The following is a 24,522-nucleotide window of genomic DNA, read 5'->3' on the forward strand; positions in this document are numbered from 1 at the left end:
ACAATTCCTGGCAGTAACAGGCTGTCACTTGGAAGAGCGCAGAGAGGGATGGGAACTTTCACTAATTAAATACAATCCTCTTGTTACGTTTGCAACGCAATAAGTGTCTTCTTTCCCCCTCCCCGCTTTATAGGAAGTGTTATAAATTCAAATCTACAGAAAGTAAACTTGCTTTTAATTAGTTTTCTTAATTCATATCTTAAAATAGTTTGCCTGCAATCTTAGGTAAGCAGTTTTTCTCTGCTCTGTGATGTTTTTACGCCTATTATCCTTCATTTAAATGTTGTACAGTAATTAGAAATTACTGCATATGTTACAGGTGTTTGAGTTTCCCTTCCTACTTCCTCTCCTCCTACCGAGTTGCCTTACAAAAAAAAAATAATTATTAAAATACAAGACTGAACCATGCGTGCTGACATTCTGGTTTTGAATTGCAGCTCACCGCTGTAGATGCGGACGAGGGACCCAATGGACAGATAGTGTATGAAATTTTGGCTGGGGATCAGGGAGACTTCACCATCAATGACCGAACAGGCCTTATCACCATTGCTCCAGGAGTTGTACTGTCAGTGGGGCGATCCTACGCTCTCACTGTCAAAGCATCTGATAGTGCTCCTCCTGCGCAGAGAAGGTAATTCATCTTCTAATGAAACTAATTTTTTTAATCAGTGCTTAGCAGCGCGTAAGAAGCGTGGCACGTGCCTGCAACTCCGCACCGGAATGGAATTCAATGTGTTGTGTTTGGTGTAAGGATCGCCTTTTGGAGAAGTGTCATATTAGAAGTCTTTCACTTTTTGTTCCTTATTTGTATTTTCCTTACAGCACACAGTTTTCATTATTTCATTTGCTTGTAACAGTGTTTTTTTAAAGGTTCACATGTTGTGCTGTCATTGTGCGTGCCCATTTGTTAAGAGAAACTAAAGCGAAGGGATGTGAGGAAGAAAGCAAGTGAGAAGGGAGGTGCTTTTTGTGCGGAATGCAGCTTGCCGTGATGCAGAAAGGATCAGAAATAGCCTGGTTGCTGAGCTGGAGACCCTCTCTCCAGGTATAGGGTGTGCAAAGCCATCCAGACCTGGTGCGCTGTGGACATACTTGACAAGCTGTGCCAGTGGCGAGCAGTGCCCCCTCTACGACCTAAATTCTCACCGGCAGAATTATTTCCCTTCTCCACCAGCTGATAAAGAAGAGCAGCCTGCAAATGTGGTGCAGTTAGAAAAAGGAAACACTCTCATGTTAAAAAAAACCCAAAGATATCGGCTCCCACTTACCTGCTTGTTTCTTTTGAGCTTGTGTTCTGCATGTGGCAATCGTGCACAAATGTTGTTTCATGAAGGTGCAGGGACGGGGTGCATAAAAGTGCCTCTCGTGGTCTGGGCCTGGTATTGACAAATGTGGCAACCTCGTTGTCTCAAGAGGATGACAGAGAGGAGCAGTAGTTTCCAGCATTTAAATCTCCCACAACCTTTTCTCTTTTCCTCAAATGGGGTATGCAAGAAGGAAAGATAACACACAAGTGGAATTTCACTCATTGGCTTTTCTTCAGGACCTGCTACTTCTATCATGTCTCCAAGAAAGCAGCTCACAGTGTTGCGCACACGTTTTATAATCACGTTTTCCAGTCGTCGAAGTATTCGGGTTGTTAGATTGTTCATAAAACTAATACCTGGAAACATGCTCTTCTGGTTGAATTTTCTTGTCCTTTCCCTCTTGCTTGCTTTCTTGATGAGCCTTCTCTCAGGGTAGCTGATAGTAGGCTGTTAGTAGTGCTGAGGAGAAGATTGTGGACTATTATGCACTTACTTTTGTGTAGTGCTACCATGGTATTAAAGTGGAGGACAAAAATCAATAATGTCACTTCAGAGAGCTGCAGAATCCAGCGGTGTGACCCCAGCAACAGTAGCCCCTACAATACAGCTTTGATTGCCATCAGCTCCTTTTATGTTTGAGAAATCTTTATATTGTCTAAAAATATATACTTCTGATGATGTATGTTGGGAGCATGTGCTTCCTCCTCTGAAAATGTCTTTATGGCAATAATTTTCAAAAGTGGGAAAGCTGTCCTTGTCGTTTCTGCTTGTCTCCCCTTTTATGGAATTACAGCATGTAATTTCCTTCATAGCTTTTAACGTATGTTCAAAACCCACTCCATCCAGGCAGTATTCCCGGAGCTGGGGTGGGTGGCCCCGGAGCCAGCCTTGACCTGAGTTGTATTTTGGGCCCAGAGCTGTTTTTTCTGTGTCTGTGGAAGTTAAAAAATCAGGGGGAGGGCCACTGAAGCTTCAGCAAGGTGCTGTGGAGGAAGAACGTGGACAACACTTACTGTCTGATAAAGGACATTCAAATAAAAAGATTTTGCTGCCTTCCTGATCTTCTTTCTGTAAGGTTGGAAAACCAGAAATGAGCTGGTGGTGCCTGAAGGAAGCCTCTTGTTGTTTTACACAGAGAATAGCTGGGGAGAGCTCATGTGAGCTACAGCTCCAAGGTGTTTAAAACTGTCCTTTTGCATCTCCTTAGTTCCTTCCTCCTGTTGTGAGGTGGTTAGTATCTCGCAGTTGGGGCTGTATGAACTTCTTGGTCCTTCTAATGCAAAGTTGTCACATTGTGTTAGGTGGTTCCCGTTGCCTTGCTGTAGGCAGTAACTGGTGTTTGAGACTTCCAGGAACGGGCCAGGTCTAGCCAGCCATCATATATCTGTGCCAGCAGGAAGGTGTGTGCCCTGTAACATAAATAAATGAAGGAATTTGATGAATTTTCAACTATTAAGCATTTTTTCCCAAATCTGAATTCTGCTGCAGGACATACAGGGGGTTGGATCTAGATGGTCTTTGAGGTCCCTTCCAACCCAAACCATTCTATGATTCTATGAAACGTAGTCAGTTGTAAACTGGTTGGGTTTCAACTATCCCCTTGCTTATGCACAAAGCGAGACCAAACTGCTAAACCTGGCTCAGGAGCTGCAGTTCTGTAGCCTTTGCGAGCATGAATGTGAATTGAAATGAATCTTCTGTAGCTTTTGGTGTGTGGTATGACACGTTACATTCATAGTGGGTGACTGTGCTTAAAACAGGAAATTTTTCTGAGTGTTATTAAAGTTTCTATCTGTAGCAAGGATCGCTGATGTAAGTTATTGAGATATGTTTAAGTACACTGGAGTACTTAAAGTATATTTAAGCTTTTACGAAGTATAGAGTGGAATTATGTCACTTAGTGATAGCAGTGATCTGCCAGATCAAGTCCAATCTAGAAACTACCTGGTTGTGAGATAATTATTGCACGTAGTGGAAAAGAACACTTTCTCTTTGACATCTGCAGAGATTGTTTGGCCAAAGATCTGCTGGTCCACATGTACATAAAGGTATTTGTTACATGTTATGTAACCTAGTTGTAAGCGGAAAGCACACAGGATCAAAGCAGAAACACGGATGCGATCTCAGTGACTTGCTGACTGGGCTTTCCTTGTGTTCCCGCTCAGCCGGGGCAGCCTCAAAACTGTATTTCCACTCCGTCGTGTCTCGGTTCCTGAGCTCTGCTTGTTCTCGGTGCGTTCGCCTGTCCCTGCGCTGTTGGGACACCAGCTGTGCTTGTTGGAAGGCTCAGCTCCATCTCCTTTCCCTTTCCCACGCCGCAGTGGAGTTTGCCAGCCGGACACGCACAAAGTGGATGGGTTAAAATCGCAAAGCGCTCATCAAAAGTGGATTGGGAATGAGACAGAGTAGACGTTTAATATTATAGTGCTTTTAGTTGGCACACTACTAGTGCTTTGCTTCTGTGATCTTTTCTGAAAGATTTGAAGGAAATTTGCTTACTGTTGTGGTAAACAAACCATTTTTTTTGGCGCTTGAGAGGCAATAAATCATCTTGGGTATTATTAAGACGTAGCAGGATCAGGAGAAAAATGGCACGGAACTATATGTTATTATTAAACACTCAGCAGCAGAAAAAAAACGCTCACTAAACCGCAGCTGTTGGGGTGCGTGTGTCGCATTTGTGCGTTTGGTGACGGGTTTGGGTTGGTGTTTGGTTTTTTTTCACTCCAGCACTGTAAGTGTGGAACCATCAATGCAGAAGGATTAGTGGGATGTGAGGGAGTATCTGAAGACGGGAAACAGACTGTGCTTTCTAAGGAGGTGATCTACACGGAATGATGGGCTTGGGTTGTAGTTGTCCATCTTGCCCCGATCGCACTGGTTTGTGTGGAACCGCTGGGTCAGTCGTCGGCAAATGCAGCTGCCGAAATGCCCAGCGTGAGGAGGGGCAGAACCGGCCGGAACCGGCTGTGCTTGCTGTGAGGGAGGGGCGGAACCAGCTGCGCCCGCTGTGAGAGGGGGCGGAACCGGCCGTGCCCGCCGTGAGGGGCGGGGGCGGAACCGGCCGGAACCGGCTCTGTCCGCCATGAGGGGGGCAGCCCCGGCCGCTCCTCGCAGGGCCGCCTCAGCCGCGCTGCCGCCCCGGCGCGGGCGCCTCCCGCGGCGCAGCCGAGGGCGCGTCTGTCCCGCAGGAAGCGGCAGCAGCGCCGGAGCCGCTCTCGGTATGTCTGTGGTGGCGTCGCGGCGGCCGTCGGGCCGGCTCCCGCCGGGGCGGGGCGGGGGGGGTTACAGACCGGCTGCCAAGGGCGATGGCTTTAAACTGAAAGAGGGAGATTTAGATTAGATCTAAGGAAGAAATTCTTCCCTCTGAGGGTGCTGAGGCACTGGCACAGGTTGCCCAGAGAAGCTGTGGCTGCCCCATCCCTGGCAGTGTTCAAGGCCAGGTTGGATGAGGCTTTGGGCAACCTGGTGTAGTGGAGGGTGTCCCTGCCCATGGCAGGGGGGTTGGAACTGGATGATCTCTGAGGTCCCTTCCAACCCAAACCATTCCATGCTTCTTGTCCACACCCACCAAAAAAAAAAAAAAATAAATAATGGGACAAATCCCTTTGTCCTGAAGTGGTTTCTTTCCTGCAGCCCTAAAACCTGAGATATACCAGCTTTGTCCAAAGGCTTATGCAGAGGAAATCTGCGCCTGCAGTGCAACACGTGCTCTCCTCAAGATTTTGTTCTGGGGCAGGGGTACTGTTTTAATGTACAGGAGAGAAGATAGGTGGGATAACCGAGCAAAGATGCAAGAGAAAGGTCCCTTTAAGCCAGCTTTTAAATCTCTCTCTCAACTTCAGGGAGGTTTTGGCTCCCTTTCTCAATTTGGAGCAGTTGAACAGCAAGCGTGTCTACAGCAAGGGCTGTAGTGTCAGTGTTCCCAGAAGAGCTTTCAACTTGCACTCTAGGATGCTGTTTGCAGTATATTTGGGATAGGGGTTCAGTGCAGTTGAAGGGTTTGCCAGATTTCCTCACAGGATTTTGTAGTCTCCCGTATTGCTGTGGCTCACTAACCTGAAGTGGGCTTGGGTTGTTTTGTGTGAACCACAGCACTGATGCAGCCTGTTACAGAGTTGTGTGCATCAGTCTTCTCTCAGCATTATCCTCTGCCAACATTTTCTGTTTCCTCGCTTCCAAAGAAAGGTAGCAAACCGAACAGCAGCAGGGATGCTCCAGGGGTGGACATTGGGCATGGCAGGAGCACTTACCATCTCAGAATTTTTTTGCTCTTCTAGAGGACCCGGTATCACCAAAGGATTATGAGTTTTCTTTGTATGTGGAGTGTGTACTGATAGCTTACTGCTTTGTTTTTCAAAGAACACTTGGGCTACCTTTAAAGAAATTATTTAGCTTTTCTTCCGTTAAAGTGGCAACCTGCTTTATTTTTGATGCAGAATGAAAAATGTGTCCTGAAGCTTTTAAAAGAGCAAAGGGAGGTTGTTAGAGCTAGAGAACACACAGCGTATAAAACAGACGTTTTTGGTTGCCCTGTGTTTGTTGATTTATTGATTTTGACTGGCTTTGACTTTTTTTCTTGCGTTGCAGGAGCTCTATTACTACTGTTTACATTGAGGTCCTTCCGCCCAACAACCAGAGCCCTCCCCGCTTTCCCCAGCTGATGTACAGCCTTGAAGTCAGCGAGGCCATGAGAATCGGAGCCATTTTGTTAAACCTGCAGGTACAGATGCTTCCCTGTAAGCCTTTACCACGTTCCTTCTGTTTGTGTCCATGCCATGCAAAACCCAGTCCTTGCGTACGGGCGGAAAGGACAGTTTATAGGGCTTGAAAATTATTTAGTTGTAATGAGTAGCCCCTTTTACCTGGACCGTATAGGAAAAGTGCTTACTTGGATATTGCTGTAGCTTCTTTTTTGTGTTAAATATGCTAAAAGGTACCATAGGCTGCATGTGGGACTGAAGTATATGAGAAAAAGTTTTCATTACTTGCTCGAAACCCAAAAGGCCTGTGATTTCTTATGTTAAAATCTCTCTATGTACATTTGCCAGCAAATCAGAGGAGCTTAGGACCCTCTGCACCTAATTCACAGGGAATTTCAGTAAGATTTTTGGTGCTTGGTCGTCTTTAGCCTGTCGTTTTTGAAAAGGATCGGAAGATATTTACTCCCTTTGGTGTGTGTAACAGCTGCTGTTAAATGCTAACAAAAAGCAGAGGTCCCTGCCCTAGCTGACCACCCAGTACAGCTCTGCAAGTGGAAGCAGTGAAAGCACATTGGTCTGGTATTGCTTATAAATAATGCTGCATGGGCGTAGTGCGCAGACCCAGGTTGCTTCTCTGTGTGCTGCTGCATGGTTGATTTATCAGCTTTCTCCTAGCTTATTTTACTGGTGCCTGAGCTTTTCCTGCGTTGTGTTCTGTCCATATGTCTTGAAAGCCAGCTCGGCAAAACGGGTAGATAAATTACCACTCTTTAGGTGTTTTTTGGGGGATCAGGAACTTACTATGATTATGAAATAAATACGGCCTCAAGTCTAGAGCAGTAAACTCAGTACAGCACGCTCTCCTGAGCGTGGTCCCTGTAATCACGTCCGCGTTATTCAGACTTGGTATACAGCCATTGGAAGGAAGCAGACTGGAGACACCTGAGCTGAACAGAAACCACGGAGAGCCGTAGCCTTACCTGCTGTAAGTCAGTGTAGCTCCACTGAAGTCTGTTGCACTCAGTGGGATTAGGTCAGTTGGTATCAGCTGGAGTGTGTGGCTCTGTGTGTTTTGCACATTCAGTAAACGCACGGAAAAAAAAATAATCCCAACCAAAGCGTGCGAAATAAAGGAACTCTAATTGGGTCACTGGTGCAGGTGAATGGGTAAGTTTCTATTAAAATCGTTTGCTGATGAAAGATTAAGATTATGATGGATGGTTAAACTGATATAGTCTCCTGTGCTGAGGGAGGGTGACTCGTTTAGCTCAGTGCTGAAAATTGACTTCTGACATGTCTGTAACGCCTGCAGTGAGGGCAGAATTGAAGAGCTGTGCTGCTCAGGAGCCTTCTCCTCGCTGATGGGGAGACGCTCGGTTTTGGAAACCCCAAAGAGTGAAGGAAGCCAGGAGCATGCTGAGGAACAGAAACATTTGTGCTTACTTGACAGGTGCTGGAATATATGGCTGAAGGCCTGGGTGATCTGTGGAAGCAGAAAAAGCTATCAGCAGGTTTTATTATTTCAGGGTTTTACGCAATTTAAATGTGGCTAGAAAGTGAACTTGATAGTTGGAATAATCTAGCTGCTTTAATGTTTCACTAAACTCCAGACGTTTTACCTAGATTTTGTTTTCCTTTTCAAATGATCCTTGGTAAGGAGTGCTGAGTAAATCTGGGAGAGACAGCCTGTGCCAGGCAAGGCAGGGGAGACACAAAATGGTTGTGCCAGCTACTCTCCTGCTAGCCAGGACGCCGGTGAGCGTTTTGGTGATGTGGCAGTGGGTGTGCTCTTGCCACATGCCCAAGATCACCAGAAATGACGAGTTACTGTGTTTGGGAAGGAGTGAAATGCATCAGTTAGTTTGAAGAGCTTTGGAAACACAGAGAAAATTTCGTCTTCTACTTACTGTTACTGCAGTGTAGATTTATCTTCTGTTACCAATATGCTGTGTGTGACTTGAAATCAGCGAGGCAGTTTCTGTTCATGAAAAATAGGTGATTGTTAAATCACAAATATGTGTGGCTTCGTCTCTTGGGGGTTAGTCAAAGACTGTATCTCTTGTAGGGCTGGTGGTCCTGGACCTGAAATGCGGCTGCATTGTCTTTATAGTGCCAGCTCAATTGCCTCATTCTGCATTAATATGCCCATCTATATTAAAGGACTTTTATTGTGTGGAATGTATTTCTGTCTTCATCTTTTTTTATTCCCCGTGTAAAATTGGCCAGGACATTTGAAACGTTCATAAACCGAGTATTTAAGCGTATGAAATCTTGTGCTGTCTTTTCCAGGCAAACAGAAAGCTAAAATTAGTCATCTTGATTATTTTTTGTGTGTGTGTGTAATTTTAACAATAGCTTAAGGGTATTGCCTGTATTCCACAGGTAATAAGGAATATTACCAGACCTCAAGTGTTTGACAAGTGTGTTCATGTGTAAATTTTCACACTGGCTTTTTCCTTCATGAGAAGTCTTATCAATAACATTAAGTGGTTTGGACTTAGGGTGTGTTTTGGTTGGTGCAGTAAGGTTAAGGTGTTAACATTTTTACGACTCTCTCTCAATAATATTTTGTTAGTGTTGCATAGAGCATGAGGATTACAAAAAATATTTTCACTATTCCCAAGTTAGCAAATCTGAAGATCTGTGAAACATCAGTGTCAATAACAATGCAAATGCAGCTGATTTAAATTTGCCTATTAGACTTTAAAATACATGATCTAAAACCAAAATTTACTTTCTCCTTTTCTATTAAAATTTTTCATGCAGATGATGGAAGATTACATTTTTTCTTGTGCTATTATTTATTTTATAATGCACCCAGTTGATTGTGACTGGTGTTTTAATTAACAACATTTGAGATTAAGTAATGCAATATTAAATGATCTCCACAGCATTAATTTGTAAATAAAACTCAGAGTTTATTGCATGCCTGGGAGGCATTTATTGCTTCGTGTTCTGCCAGCCATTATTAATTAAAATATGCAAATAGTGTAATTTTCCTGCGAGTCTGCAAAACAAATAGGGCCGTTACCACGGTCCAGTTATGTGCTGAACAAGGAAGCAACATGAAATCTGCGTGTGATTTATGGAGTCACTGCATACAACTGATCTGGAAAACCGCAGGTATAGGTCACACTTTTCTCATGTGCAAGTCTTCAGCGGTTTTCTTCTGTCCATAATAACTTGATGTTCTTTGGTTTTAAAGAAAACGGAAGGTTTTTAAAACAATAATAAACTTTTCCCTGTTTTTTTTAAATATGGTGATCAAAAGGTACATTTTTTTTTTTTGGACATAAGCAGAAGATAAAATGAACCAGTCTTCTGTTTTCTGTCTTTCTGAAAGTCTCCTGCCTTGTTATGAATGAATGAATGTAGACCCTAAACAAACCTCTGAGATACCCTTAAATGTGAAGTGAGGACAGGATCTCCTGCAGGTAAAGTAAAAAGAATACAAAGGACCACCAGGGATAGAAGCTGCAACGTAATTCCGGTGATTTAGAATCTCTGGTGTAGTCCTCAGAGACGCCAACTAGTCAGATTTTCTACATCTGGTGTTTGTGTGGTTTCATACTATTGACTAATGACTTCATGTCTTTACTGACCGTTCACATCTCCAGCATAAGAACACCTGAGTTCCCCTCGCACCCTCTCATGTGCTGACACCTCCTGTCTCTCTTTATAAAATCCGTGGAATTTATAAGCAAATTCCTTGTTCTGTCTGGGATGTTGTTAATGAAAATATTGATCGGTATTGGAACAAACATGCACACCTCTGCAGAATTTAGTCAATACTAAATGCTACCCACTGCTGTCTGACGTTAAGTTTTATGATCAGCTTTATGTTTGCTGAATCCCATGTTCCGTTTGGAGACCACGTTGTCTGAAGTTGTTTGTGAAAATGTCACGTAAGGCGGTGCGAAAAGCCTTGCTGTGGCTAAGATGCATTGTTGCATCCAGAGTTTTTTCCCTGTTTACAAGGCCTGTTGTCCTGGTGTAAAAGAAGATTAGATTGCTTCGACATACTTTGTTCTTGGGAAATTTAGCTTTGTGTTATCCATCTCCATATTGTCATCGCAGGTACTTACAAATAATGTGATTATTTGTGGGTTTCTGGGGATTGAGCTCTACCTGTCTGCTCTGTGATTTCCCAGCTCGTTCCTCTGTGAAAGATGTACCTTGTGTTTGTCCTTCAGCACGTGTGTCCTCTGTGAGTTTTCAAAGAAAACTGCTAATGGCTTTGAGATTGCTTCAGCCCGTGTTTTTATACACTAGGATGAATTTCATCAGGCTTTAATTTCAGCAGATGATTTAAAGATGCTCTGTTTATGTACATATTGTCTGCTTTTATTCTTTCCCTATTCTCATCTGAGATTTTACCCCCTTTGTTGCCACAGTTAATTTTGTTAGCTGCTTGATTGCAGCTGGAACGCCGGAACTGTTAGCTCTCTGACCTTCTCACATCATCCTTTCTGCTTTTTCGTTGCGGCAAGGTACCACCCTCCTCAAGTTCCCTCTGCATTCTAAGCATTTCTGTGTCATCCTTTCTTTTCTGTTTCTGTTATGTTTCTGCCTCGACTTTTCCTGACTTCGTCCCCATATAGTTGTGCTTGCTTTTTCTTTAGCCTGGCTGCCTTCATCTGATTTAGCCACTATTTTTTATATGCTTCCTATGCTTGGGGCAATTTGGTCTTTTACTGGGTTCCCTGTTCTGCCTGCACACTGGAATAGGTTGTGCTTCTGTTCTTGATGTTGCAGGGAGGTAGGGGTGTGTGTGTTTTTTTTTTTCTTTTTTTCGTTTTAAGAACTTCTTTTTAGATGGTCAGCCCTGAGATATACAGTTCTTGACTGTGGACTGCAGGAAATGCTTGTGGAAAGTAGATTAAAAAAAGGATAGTTGTTGAAAGATGAGAAACATAAAAATATTCTCTCCTTATCTTCTTTTTAATTTTGACCTGTCTCCTATTAAATCCAATCTGGCCGCCTTTGAGCTTGTTGGATGGCCTTCTCGCGATTCTTGTAGCAGTGTGTTTGTTTTTCCTGTGATAACATGCTTAATCACTTTGTATTTTGAGTGCTTAATAGTTGTAACTGTGAGACAGTTCAATAGACAGTATTTTCTCTGAAAGGGACCCCATAGTCTTTTGGGGAAAAAGGTGTGTGTCCACCTGACCAAAAAAATAACAATTACATGGCCATTTTTGGAAATAGGTTAGGTGAAGCTTAACTTCCAAAATAGTTTACTCAACTTCTGAAAAGCTCTTTTGTCATCTAGTGGGTGGAATATACTTGTTTTGGTGCTGTCCATAGTCCTTCTTGAAGGTCTCATCCTGATCTTCGTCTTGCCCCAAAAGCAAGTTGTGGTGAAGGGCGAATGCTACAATATCTACACCACTCGATGGAGCATCAGCAGAAGGGTTGGGATTCTACTAAACTAACAGAAAGAAGAGTCTGGGCAAGGAGTGAAAATAAAGACTAGAAACAAAACAAAAAGTTCAGTTTAATCAGTCTGTAGCTGCATAAAAGTAAAGGTAATTGAATAAAGCCTGAATTTGATACTTGTGATGGTGTGTGTTTATGTGTATCAGGAATTCAAAAGTCTGTGTTCAGGATATTGCCCTTTCCCTCCAGGATAACAATTCTGATGTGCTGCAGCTTTATTTTAAGTAGCCCATCTGTAATTACCACTGTTGCCCTAGAAATAGAGAGATTACTGTCGTTCCTGTAGATAACTTTACTAGAACTTCAGGGGTTAATTTTCCAGTTGATAAATTGAAGGAAAGAAAAGAAAGCTTTGTAACTGACTTGATTTTATCCTCTTTTTCCCCTAAAGGCTTTTGATAGAGAGGGTGACCCTATAAGATACCTCATTCAGAATGGAGATCCTCAACAAGTTTTTAATCTCTCTCACAGGTAAGTGGAAAACCCTTCGAAAATAGACTTGTAACTTTTCCGTCAAGGGAATATGTGGACTGAGAGCAAAAGAAAAGACTTGTGATCAGACATACTCAGCTGTTCCTTAGCTTGGCTCTCAGACATTAATGAGAGCTCTGTGAATGATACTGCACTCTGGAATTTTTCACAGGGGACTATTTATATATTTTAAACACTTTAGTAGGTAAAACTCACTGAGGTGGAAACATTCTATTTAAAAGAGTGACCAGGGATTAATTAAAAACCTTATACTTGTCAACTCTTGAATAATGACAGACAATTTTTGCTTTAATTTCCTGCCTTCAAGTGTTTTAGTCTGTAGTCGAATGTCTTTTGAGTGTTGTTTTAAAATCTCTTTTCCTTAAATTGAACACCAACTTAAATAGAGTTAGGAAGAGAGGGTACGTTACGAAATTACAAGCACCAGGTAGGTCTGTGCCTGTCCCTCCACCCCCTCCTTTATTTTACCCAGGCAGCTATTATTTACGTTCCAAAGTATCTTTTTTTCTTTGCAGGAAGAAGGGAGGGTGGTGAACCGACTTCCCCTGAGGCTTATTTGTTCATGGTGTCAGTATAATTGCAAAAAATTATTCTGATTTGGTGCGAGGGAAGGTTTGTACTGAAACAGGTCTGCATATTCTGAGTCAGCTCTAGGTGACTCGCTGTGATGAACCTCACATATACAGAGAATCAAATCACTTATGAAACAATGTGAAAAAAGCCTCCAAGATCCCAAGAGATGCTGATACTGTTATCCACCAAGATTGATGTGCCCTCTAATAATAAAGACGTGTCAGGCAAGGAAAGGGACAGCTTAGAGGAGACTGTTTCAGTGAGGTGGTGAGAGAATCGGGGAAGGTGTGCTGTGTTCCTCAGCTCAGAGAAGGTGCTGGGGGTCGTAGTCAGAGGCAGCAGGGAGTCCTCCTCCATCCCACCCAGCCTCCGGGGCCCATCATGGGCAGCCTGACAGCCCCCAAACACACGGCCCCCAGCCTCACATCCCCTTCACATGTGTCCGAGCATCATGGCATGCCGAGAGATTCAGCACAAACTCAGGTGTGCCTTTGTCTCTTTGATCTGTCACCTCTTGGTAAAAAGGAGAACTCTTTGAAGTGTTTTCTCCCTCCTGCTCTTCTTGCATCTGTTTTCTTGGAAATTGTTTGTGCAAAGTTTTCTTAAGGCTTTTCCGTGTTTTTTTTCTCTTGATGCTGAAATGTCACAATAGGAGATTAAAGTAGGATTAATATTAAACAAAGCATATATTTGATGTGAGTGGCATATTAAGGCTGCAGGAATTTATCTCGGTGTTGCATAAATACATTTTTAGATACTTTAAGGCCAAGGCAGAGGCCACGAACATGATTTCTCTCTCTTCCTTTTTCTCATCTGGATTATTTTCTTGCATCCTGGAGCATGTCAGTTAATCCCTGTGTAATTCCTTAACTGGCAGCGTGAGTACTGAGTATTACCAGTTTTACATCTACCTGCTAGATCTCTTTTATCCTCAGTCTGAGGATTGTGAGCTGGTTCTTTCTTCCTTGACAATACAACGTGAGCAGGATCTGTAGTAACTCGGTACCTCCTTACGTTCCCCAGGGAAAAAGCGATGGTTAAAAGCGGGAGTAGTCAGTGGACATGAGTACACCTGAATCCTTGAGTAAAACACAGGAGTTTTGTAAATTAGCCTGTCTCTTGAATGACGTTCACCTGCTGAAATGGAGATCGTAGATTGCAGTTGTTCAAGTGGTAGGAAGGAAGACTAAAGGCAGCACGATAGTGCAAAAATATGTGAGAAATTTAGATGGGTACATGCAGCTCAAGGTCAGTGTTAGTAAAGCAGTATTTGTTGTTAATAATTTATTCTTAGCTCCACTTTGATTATTAGGGGTTTTTTGCAAATTAATACTTTACCACAGAAGCGGTGTATGTTTTATTCACTCTTCCTGTCCTAAAAAATTCTTCTGTTCGTATTTTATTACAGTGTCTTGACCGAATGCTGAAAAATATATCTGATTTATTATGATAGCTAATTGATTTGTAGGAACACCTCGATATAAGAGAACTGTTAAAATGCAGAACATGATTTAGCGTTTTGCATGAGTTAATAATAAATTTGACTTTCCTACAGCCCTCAGAGGAAGTTAATGCCTTCCTCAGTGGCATCACTACTGTTTCTACGTCTGCTCTTTGTAAAAAGTAATATGAATAAGAAGTATTTAGTAATATAACAATGATATTAATTGAGCTCAGCTGAATATTCCTTAGCAGAAGACAGAACGTGAGACTGGAAGCAAAAATGAGATACGCCGTGTTACTGATTTGTGGCACACAAATTACAGGATGGTTGCTGGAAATCCCACCACTCTTCCACTCATTGCTGTCTTGTGGGCCATGCACGTATGGCTAAGAAGTCACTGTTAGTCTAAGCCAAGTCTTAACGGGCTAATCAAATGATTATTAGTAGTCCAATTATGACACTAATGCAAATAGCTAAAATTGCAAATAGGCTTATTTTTTAGGATGTGTATTTAGGTAAATAGAAAAGATGTATAATATAGTTCATTTTATGTATATATGTAATTTTAACCTTTATGTGCAATCATATATATCTATATATACAGATGTATTTTAATGATATATAGCTATGTATATTTTTATATGAGTATATATCTCCATATGGATATATGCTCTCATATGTATCCATATATAAAGTGTGTATATATATCCATATATATATGTATCCATATATAAAGATATATTTTTAATAGCTATATATCCCTACATGTATTTATATTACTCTCTATATAACGATGTAGAAAAACATATATAAATATATAGACAAACTTTCTGAAGTCTGTCTCTTGCTCTGGTGTTACGTTTTACCTTTCCGCTTTGCTTTTGGGGCCCTCAGGGCAATAATTTCCTCTGGAGCTGAGGTCTCTGCTGAGTCTTCGTTATCTGAAGTCATGCCCTGGGAGGAGGAGTGTGATGCTGATGGCTTTGTTCTCCTCGCTCTAGGATCCGTTTTGAGTCATTTTTATGTTTGTTAATGTGCCCAGTACCGTGCTTTTTCCCCCCACGTGTATGCACGACTGTCTTACATCTGAACTTACTGCCTGTGATGTGTTTTACATACGTGGATATTTGTTTGTTGCTCTCTTTGTGACCTCAAACAGGTTTTGGGCAGCTCCTGAGGTTGTGTTTATCAGTAGTAGGCCACTGGTGAGGTGTTTGTGGCCAAGAGGCTCTGGTGTCATCCTGTGCCTGAACTTGCACTGTACCAGAGGCCATGCCTGTCCCACTGTGGACGTAGTTCAGCCTCTGCACGATAACCATGCTATAGCCACCTATTAGTTACCAAAAAATACATGTAAAAATAGGCACCATGTCACAAAATTGTGAAAGAGCAAGCAGAAGCTAAAACAACATTGGTTTTGGGTGCCCGCTCATGAGATAATCGCTGTTTAAAGCTAAAACCAACCTCTGAGCAGGCCAAGGCAACTCCATGCAGAGAAGCATGACAGGTCCTCAGGCCCTGCTGTAGCTTGGGACAAGACGTGTCAGCTCCATATGTACTGGATTACAGAGCTATATTCGTGTGTATTTACACAATATTCGTGTGCCCCGTTGCCAGTAAGTGTTGATATTTGTCTTTGCCAAAAACAATGTGGGGAAAAAATGTCGGCCTGGAACCAGCTTGCTGAGGTCTTCTCTGACAGTGAGGAGTTACAGCAGAAACTCTGCAGAAATTTATAGGCAAGGGAAAAAAACATCATCAGGTACAAATGATGTACATCCGGGCGTTCTGGAGCAGTACAGCTAATGAGACCTCATGGTTTGGTGGGACTTTTCGGTTTGGTTTGTCTTTGGCTTCTCTTTTTTGTTGTTTTAATAAAACCTTTTTCTGAACAAGTAGCGAGTTGTTTTCTAGGTCATGAACATAAAATGTAGGTTCAACCAGTGAAACTGGTAGCTGTGCTTGACCAATGCTTGTGCCCAATATGTTCATTAAAAAAGGAATGACGCATGGAAAGTCACAGCGTCCCAAGATCCCAGTTCACATGGGTTTTGCCCTGCAAAATCATATGTCATTCCACTGTTCTTAAAATGTTACAAGTCGCCTGTGATGTTTTTGGTGGAGTTTCGTGGGAGAAGGGGCTTAGCCTTGCGACAAGAGGATACTGGATCTGTGTGTGTTGGTGCATGTTTGTTCAATAGCCCGTAGATTGAGTGGCATTTAACAGAGATCTCCGTTTGTTACACACTTGACCAGTGTGGACTTCTGCATGAGGACATTGGATCGTCCTAAAGACAAAGTCTAGGTTGCTTTATTTGTCAGCAGTCATAGGAATTTGCAATGCTTTCAAACAGCGTTTTTGTAAAATTTTATTTAGTTTATTTTTTTATATATGTCGCTTCATTTGTCGTCTTTAAGTGGGCTTCAATAATCGCAAGGTCCTGATTCATTTTTCCACAACGTTTGTGCCTGTGCTCGTATCTCATTGTTAGGGAATAGGGTATATCTGTGCTTGCACTGAAAGGGCACTGGCTGATTGCAGCGCTTTTTCTGCAGTTACACAGCATGCAAGTTAGTAGCTTTTCCCTCTAAAACTCTACGGAGCCTCGCACTTAAGACCGTGCGTGTTGTATTCCCAGAGTTTACAGATTCCTGCAATCCTATCAGGGCTATCAGGACTGCTCTGTGATCAATAGGCTGCTTGTGATCCTCTCTTCTCGTTAATTGCAGCATGCAGCTTTCTAACCAAGGAGCATCCCGTGTTGGGTGTAGGCCTGTCTTTTGTATAATCCTGTAGATCGCTAGGTGGTTGTTGTAATCCTAAATTATACTTGTAAGGAGGCAGAAACGGTTAGAAATCAGCTCATGGTTTTTATTAGCCTTTACCTACACAGAACACGCTCATGGTTGTAATAAAGCCTAAAAGCTATTAACTTGCTCGAGGGGCAATGTTTGTGTAATGCAAAGGAGTGGAACAGAAGGGCTTGTAGAGATCTTAGAACTGTTGTGGTAACGTTTTGTGTGTTTGTTTTATCCCTAGCTCTGGACTGCTAGCCTTAGGAAAGCCCTTGGACAGAGAAAGCACTGACCGCTACATTCTGATTGTGACAGCCTCGGATGGCAGACCCGACGGGGTGAGTTTGCTGTGAGCGTTTAAGGAAATGAGCTGTTACAATACGTAGGTAGGCACTTGGAGTAGGCTAATTGTAGTGTCTTTTCTTTGGGTCTTGATCAAATATATCTGTAACCTGCAACGATTTTCCTGTATCTCAAAAAGGTTTGTGCAGCTAAAGCCGGTGTATCACTGGGGTAACGTCCTTCGATCTTTGAACAAAGTGTCTTTGCTGCTCCTTCTGCCTTTTTGTTATTCTTCAACAGGAACCAGTGCAGTCAAGGTTTTGTGTTAATCAGACAAGAGCATCTTTTTACTATTTCTTCTCCGTGCTATTAAATAACCAGTGTTGTTCTTACCTTCTCCTAAAGATCAGTTATATGGGCAGCAATATTATAGATTTGTTCTTTATCTACTCAAGTGCATTGAACTTTTTTTCAGAATTGACAGATGAAAGCACTGTCCAGCTTCAGGGTTTTTTTTAAGCTCTCAGGAAAATTCTGGAAAAGTGCCTGTGCCACTGCTCTTAAAAAATAAACCATTTTTTATCAAGAGATATTTCTAAATCTTCTATGTTGCGTTGATCAGGCATGCAGCAACCCCACAGTCAAACCAACAAAATATTGCTCACGTTTGTGTTTAGTACAACAAAATGATGATTTTCAATTTCCATAACAAAAAATGGAGGGCTGTTTAAGAATACATATTTATTTATCAAGCAGAGGCAACAGAATTAGGTTTTCTCAAAGTCTGCAGCAATTCCAGCAGGGGGAATTTACTGCATTTGGATTGTGTGAGGTGCATGGGAGTGCAGCAGTTCTGCGGTGGACTCGTGCCACGGACTGATAGCAGAGATGGAGGAGAAGTGTCTAAGTGTCCAACCTTAACATTACAGAATATAAGGGCAGACGTAAAATAATATATCCACATTATCTGGGCTATTCTAGGAGGCAGTGTTCAGCTTTGAGATTGAAACTGAGACATCTTTGACAGGTTGCTAAAGAGCAATCATGAAAGCTTTGTGGTTTGGACCCTTGCTCACCCTGTCTTCGCTGCAGCAGGAGAAAATCTTATGCATTATTTCTGTGGCATGCTCTTTTCTCTATTTTAGTTTCTCCAGCTTATAAGATTTGCCTTCCTGCTCCGTATTTACTCAGATTTTTTTTTTTCCCCTGAAGTATTGAGAAAGTTTTAGAGCCTTCATGCAATTCTACGGTAATATGGAGTAACTATAACAGAGCTTACACCTTTTCCATTAAAAATTTGGTTAGGCTTATCTTCAGTAATTCATCTTAATATTTATAAATTTGTTACTTGTGAGCTGCTCTCCGTTCTTGGTAGCTACAAGTTTAGCTGTTCTAATCTCTAACTTCTAGCTGTGAAATATAAAGATTTAAATAAAAGACTTGCATTCTGTCTCAGGCTACGTTATGCTGCTGAAATACTATTTGGGCATAGAAAGGCTACTGAAAATATATTTCCTTTTACTTTCATCTAGAGATTCATTCTCTTTGTCCTGATACTTAACTGGACCCTGATCCCTTTTAACACTCAGAAGATAATAGTTGCTTTTTTAAGAGAAATCTAGTTAATCATGGCATGCTGCTTAACATAAAATAGTTGTTCCTAAGGTGAGAGACGGCTTTGGAAGCTCAACTGTGTAAAGATAAAACCGTGGAGGGCTTCATTAGTATTGTCTCTGAGCTACGCTGACGTAGAGTGTACTACTTGTTGCAGCAGAAGTCATTGCTACTTAAGTCCGTGAGCAGTTCAGTAGTCAGGCTGGAGCAAGTAGCAGCCGTGTTGTGGGGGGAATGGACTGTCCTCTTTTTTTTTCGTGCATTGCCTATCCCAGTAAAGACAGGGCTAGAGGTGTGGTAACACACATGAGAACAGTAGAGTTCTCAAAAGTAATTGTAATGGTATGCAAATTTCAAGGATATTTTTAGGGTGTTTTTTTGTTGTTTTAGAGAAAATATCAAGACTGTCCCACGAGGAAATCAAATAATTAGAGCCCAAAGAACTGTTGTAACATCAATGAAAGTTTTTTGTGGTTTCCCAACACTGCCACAAAACTCATAATTTCTCAATAACCATGGAAGTTCTTAGTAAGTACCGCAGTCACTTGACCAGCAGAGACATAAGCAAAACAGCAGCAGGTTGCTTGACTCTTTGGTACTGAATGCTCTTGATGGATGATGTTGTTATGTTGTTGTTTCTATAACAACACACTCTTAAAAAAATAAATCCTGCCCCCCTGCTATCTCATTACCTGCCTTCCTCCCTCAATACCGTATGTTTTTTCCCTGGAATTTTGTGTCTGCAGGTGTGTCTGTATGTGTTAATTTTTCTCAGTGAAATGCAGTCTCGTGCTTTCTGGCTTGTGTGTTCTCTTTTCTGCTGCTTGGTTTGGTGGTCTTCACCACTCTTTCTTACCTGGCTGTAGCTGTTTTCTTCTGTTACGATGCTCTCTGCCAGTGGTGGGGCACCTTTCTTCTTCAAACTGTCCACCAGTATGGCTTGCTTGACAAGCTGGCTCGGCTGCTGTGGCACCCTAAGCTTCTGGTGGCAGCCCGTGAAACGAAAGGGTTAGGGGTCAGCTGGGCTTGCCAGTGTCACCAATGAGACTGTGTAAGTCTCTCAGCTTTTATTTTACAAACAAACAGATGAAACGGGGCACCTCAGCCCATTAAATCTCCATGCCTTTTCTGTTCCAGGAAACACTGGTTTTGACTAATTTGCAGGGCTTCCTTCTGTCTTTGCACAATTTCTTTGATTTGCAGCTCTTTTGGACTTACTCTCTTATTTGACAGGCTTCTCCTGGGTCAGGGACAAACTGTTCTAAGGACATCAATGCTTGTTTCAACAAGTTAGTGACATTTCATGGAGGACCTTTTCATTTTAACTACTTTATATCAGAAAGGAATGATGTCTCTTGTGGAAAAAAAAATTATTCCTACAATTACAAAACTACTGCTCCCTGAACGAAATCACCTGCTGCTTGTCATCAGGGTTTGCTTTTTTGAACGATTCTATTAGTGCCTACAGCAAACCGTTGTCTGATTGAAGAACTTGTGTCAGTTTCCTGAAAATCACAAAGTTAATTCCACAGGCAGGTGCGACTTAATTTAAATGACGGTAACATATTTTAGCTGGTTACTTATAAAAACTGATTTCCTGCCATCCAACAGTGGGCTGTTTGAAACTATCTATTAGTGTCAAATATACTTAGAAAAGCTTTTGTATTCTGGACCACCTTTTCTGTATTTGCTTGTCTTTGAAATTCAAAAGCAATTTAAAGGGAAAATACTTTATTAGCGTGTTGTTTTTTTTGGGGGGGGGAGGTGTTGCTAATTTTTTTTTTAACTAGAACTTGCATCTTCAGTTAGAACATAAAAATTGGGCATTTGTACATGTTTGCAGTTAAGTTGTATGAACAACAGTCATAGGATCACAGGATAATTCAAGTTGCATGGGATCACAAGAGATGATGTAGTTTGAGCCTGTTCCTCAAGCATGGTCAGCTATGGTAGCACTGGCAGTTTAACTGGGGAGCAGGTTGTTTAATTCACAGCCTTCAGGTATAAAGATGCATAAAAAGCCATGTTGATACCCTTACATAGTGGAAAAAATAAAACATTTTTATTGATGTTTCCTACTTATCTGAGGAGGTTTAGTCTTTGCGATTTCAGCCGGCGAATTTGCTTCCAAAATTGTGAACAGTACTCAAGACATTTCAATATCAATAGTATTTTTCAACTAAAATTTTAGTTGTGAGCAAAGACTTTAGCCATTATAACATCAGTTTCGAAGGGGCATAACTTCAGCTCATTTAATTTTTAAATAAATGTATAAAATACTGCATTTTAGATGGACTACTTCAGATGGGAAACGTTGCTGTGCTTTGAAAGTGTTGAAGCTTTCAGAAAGAAATTTATCCTGTGCTGCTTTAAAAGTTGTATCTTTAAAAGTTGTGCTTTAAAATCGTTGTGGTACAAACCGTTACCTTCCTAAAGCCACAGGTTACTGGGTTCCTGATCTTCTAGGGATTGAAACTCTGCCCCCCACAGCTGTGTGCCCATCCTGCTCCGCTCTGCTGTAAACCCCACGGGGCATTGGACTAGTACACAGTGTACAATATGGTATCAGCCCTCATTTTTATCCCAGGTGGTCTCTAGGCAAAACTAACTGTTCCCCAGCATCATCTCTGAAGTCAGCTGAACGCGTTTTTGCATTTGAAAAGCCTGTGGTCCCACACACCTTGTATTTCTGGTGCTTTAATGGTATTTTTTCTCCTGCTGCTTTTTCTGTGGCATTAATAAAGGGTCTACGAGACTTTTAACAATGTTTCTATGGCGCTAAGTAGTTGAGGTTTCTGTATTCTAAGCCCTGAGGCTTATTTAACTGCCTAATGTTGTGTGGTGACAGTCATGTTGACACCTTTTGACTTTTGGGGACTGCTCATTCCATCAAAATTAATACAGACCTACTTACGCCTTCACCGAGCAGTGCAGCTTTCCATTTAGCGGTGTGGCCTGGCTGACACCAGTTCATCACTTCTGCATGCCTTGTAATGCTCTTGATTGTTTAAAATGCTCGACTGTGCTTCCCAAGTTAGTGTTGTTCTGATTTGTAACCTGGAGCATTAACAGGCTTGTGGGTTTTCTCTGACCTTGCAATAACATGACCTACCAACCCTCACTGCAAACGACAGAAAACAACAAACAATTAAGTATGTATTAGTTGAGTAGTCAGGAAAATGTTTTTATTTCCCTAGTAATGAGACTTAGCTGTAGATGGACAGAAGAATAATGCACACACAAAAAACAAAACACCTGTATCAAGCTCAAATTGTTTTCACAAATTGTGTTATGTTTGGATGGGATTTCAGGGCAAGAATTCATGTCTTTGCATTTCAGAGGGAGAAGTTAGAAATAAATATGCATGACTTCTGCTGGAAGCCTTCCGTGCTGTTTATTTTTGGCTTGCACAAGTGTGTGTGTGTGTCAGTTCGTTTATACAGATAAAACAGGAAGCTCCATTCTATCGCCTTGCTGTGTATTCTGTGATTTAAGCAGAATTCAAACCTCCGAATACAAATCTGTCGTCCTGAAAATATCCACCCAGCACTTGAGAAATGTGTTTCTGCCCGAACAGAGCAGCTCAGTGACTAGTTTACAAGGCCGTTTGGGACTTAGCAATTGGGTATTCTCCAAAATTGTCATCCAGGGGCTGTTCTCAACCCCCCAGGCAGCTACAGCCTTCCTTTTTAATACGGCTGAAGGAGGGCAACGGACGGCATTGATGTCCCTTGTCACACTCACTTTGTGGTACCCAGAAAACACTGACAGGGGTTCGGGTTCTCTTGATGAGTCTTAGAAGACTCAATGTTTACTTAACCTGTTTTCCCAGTGTCTTTTAACCACTAAACTACTTTGGAAGTCCAGAAGCAGCTGTTGTCCACCCGCTCTTTTAAAGTTCTGCTGTTCAATCTGAGATTTGATGGATAGGAAGATCAGAGGTGACCTAGCTCTGGGAGGGTTTCTCTGAAAGCCATGAATCCAAGATCTTGCCCATTAATCTCAGATTGTGCCCGTTTCTTCTGCAATGAACACTTCATGAAAAAATTTGAGTAATTTTACCATGGCAGACCTCAGAACTGGTTTGAGGCCGTGTTTCCTGAGGAGACAGAGGCACCATCAGGTGATTTTTAGAAAGGCATCTGAGAGAGAACTCTTTTCTCCATGGTCTGAGCTGGCCCAGGGCAGCTGACTGCCAAATGCCGGGATTGAATTGTCAGTATTTAAGATATTCTAAGTCTTTTTTAGTGCTTTATATGTGTGGTTCTGGGTACCCAGCACTAGATTCCAAATTCCACTCTGATGCCTGATGCATAAAGTGAGACACTGGCATATTTAACCTTTAAGTGTGGCTAAAACATTCATGGGTTTGCGCTGTACTCAGTACTGGAGCTTGCATCAGTGAGACTTTGAATTTAGACTCTTTGAAAACCGTTTTCCTGGCTACAATACGCAGAAGTATGGTGTTCATAGGTGGTCATGGTCGTCTCTCTGCCACAGCAATGCCCTCAGAAGGACCAACAGAAGTTGAAAAGTAGTGTTTGCTCACCTCACGATCTAGCTAAATAATTGCCACAGGCTGTAAATGACAGTAGAATAATACTGTTGTATTCTTGATCCTAGAAAAAGCTGTGTGAGCAGGGCAACCTCATAGTCTCTCTGTCCCAGGGGCCTTGAGACACACTGGTGTGCGTTGTGCAGACACATACCGTGCCATCTTCCTCCTCACTGTTTCATTCTCAGTCAGAGCAGACTAACGCTTCAGGAGGGTGTTCATCCACTGAATGAACCATAAGTAGCTTTATTTCAGCGCCCTGTGTTTCATCATGTAAGTTAGACTTAGGTATTTCAGTCATCTTAGAAGATCATTAATAATTTAGAGCATCTGTCTCCCACGACTCTTCAATTAATTATATTCCTTAGAGCAAACAGGTAGCACTAGATCAAGGTAATTTAGACAAAGATTTACTACTTGGATAGCATACAGGCAATTAATTAATTAGAGTAAATTTTCTGTTACTCCTGTAGCTGTTACCTGTATCTGCTCCACATCAGTTCCATTATCTATCAAGAACAAAGCACGCACCCCTCTTTGTGTAAATACTCGCTGAACAGAGATTTTGTATGCTTCTATTGAAAAAGGCTTCTACTTAACTGACCTTTTTGTAATCAGTTAAACAAGATTGCCAAAAAAAAAAAAAAATCAATGGTGTCTGTTCATACTGTGGAACCGTAATGCTACCTTAATGTAGCCCATTTCTTTTGATCTGTTGGTGCAGTGGGAAGGAATAATTCTTAAATGTATGAAAAGGGACAATATAAACAGATATATGACCTTATACTTCCTCCTCTAAAGAACTCCTCCTCAAAATATTTTCTTTTCAGTGACAGAAACTGTAACTAAAGACAAACACTGCCTATTACTATTTTCCTGACGAGTTATGTGCTTTGTATGAGAAAGCCTTAAAAATTTCAGCTGATCTATAAATTCCAGTTTTCACAAGGAGAATCTGTCCAGCCAGATTTCCTCTTCTGTGAGAGAAGGCTTTATTCCGTGCATCAGCTCTTTTATTAGGGTGAGCTTTGGGAGACTCCCAAACTTCTAGTGTTTGTGCAGCTCACCTGCTCGCATTGCATGGATAATATTCCCCATAAAGGCTTTGGTTTCAAATGCTAACAGGGGAAGGGGGGTGATTTGAAGTAATGTTCATAAAGAAACAGGTTGATTGCAGTTTTCAGAGATTTTGAGGAGGTTGTAATTCCATTTTGAATGATGACTTTAATTATTTTAAGGTGAGAAACAGTTCTGCACCAAAGATTATTGAAGCATTTTGTATCCCAAACTTAATAAGATGTAGAACTATGTTAAAAC

The 24,522-nt window shown here is 41.8% G+C and overlaps 1 protein-coding gene across 3 annotated transcripts in view; it reads left to right on the forward strand.

Moving 5' to 3' along the window:
- The window catches only part of PCDH15 (protocadherin related 15), a 359,782-nt gene that overhangs the window by 188,995 nt on the left and 146,265 nt on the right, over positions 1-24,522 (forward strand). For all 3 annotated transcript variants that reach the window (XM_086616980.1, XM_086616981.1, XM_086616982.1), the window contains 4 exons: positions 438-631; positions 5,898-6,030; positions 11,841-11,920; positions 16,999-17,092. In XM_086616980.1, coding sequence (XP_086473106.1) covers positions 438-631; positions 5,898-6,030; positions 11,841-11,920; positions 16,999-17,092 — 501 coding nt within the window. The remainder of the gene's footprint in view (positions 1-437; positions 632-5,897; positions 6,031-11,840; positions 11,921-16,998; positions 17,093-24,522) is intronic.

Source organism: Tauraco erythrolophus, chromosome 9 (genome assembly GCF_009769465.1).
Source record: "Tauraco erythrolophus isolate bTauEry1 chromosome 9, bTauEry1.pri, whole genome shotgun sequence".
Taxonomy (NCBI): Eukaryota; Metazoa; Chordata; class Aves; order Musophagiformes; family Musophagidae; genus Tauraco; species Tauraco erythrolophus.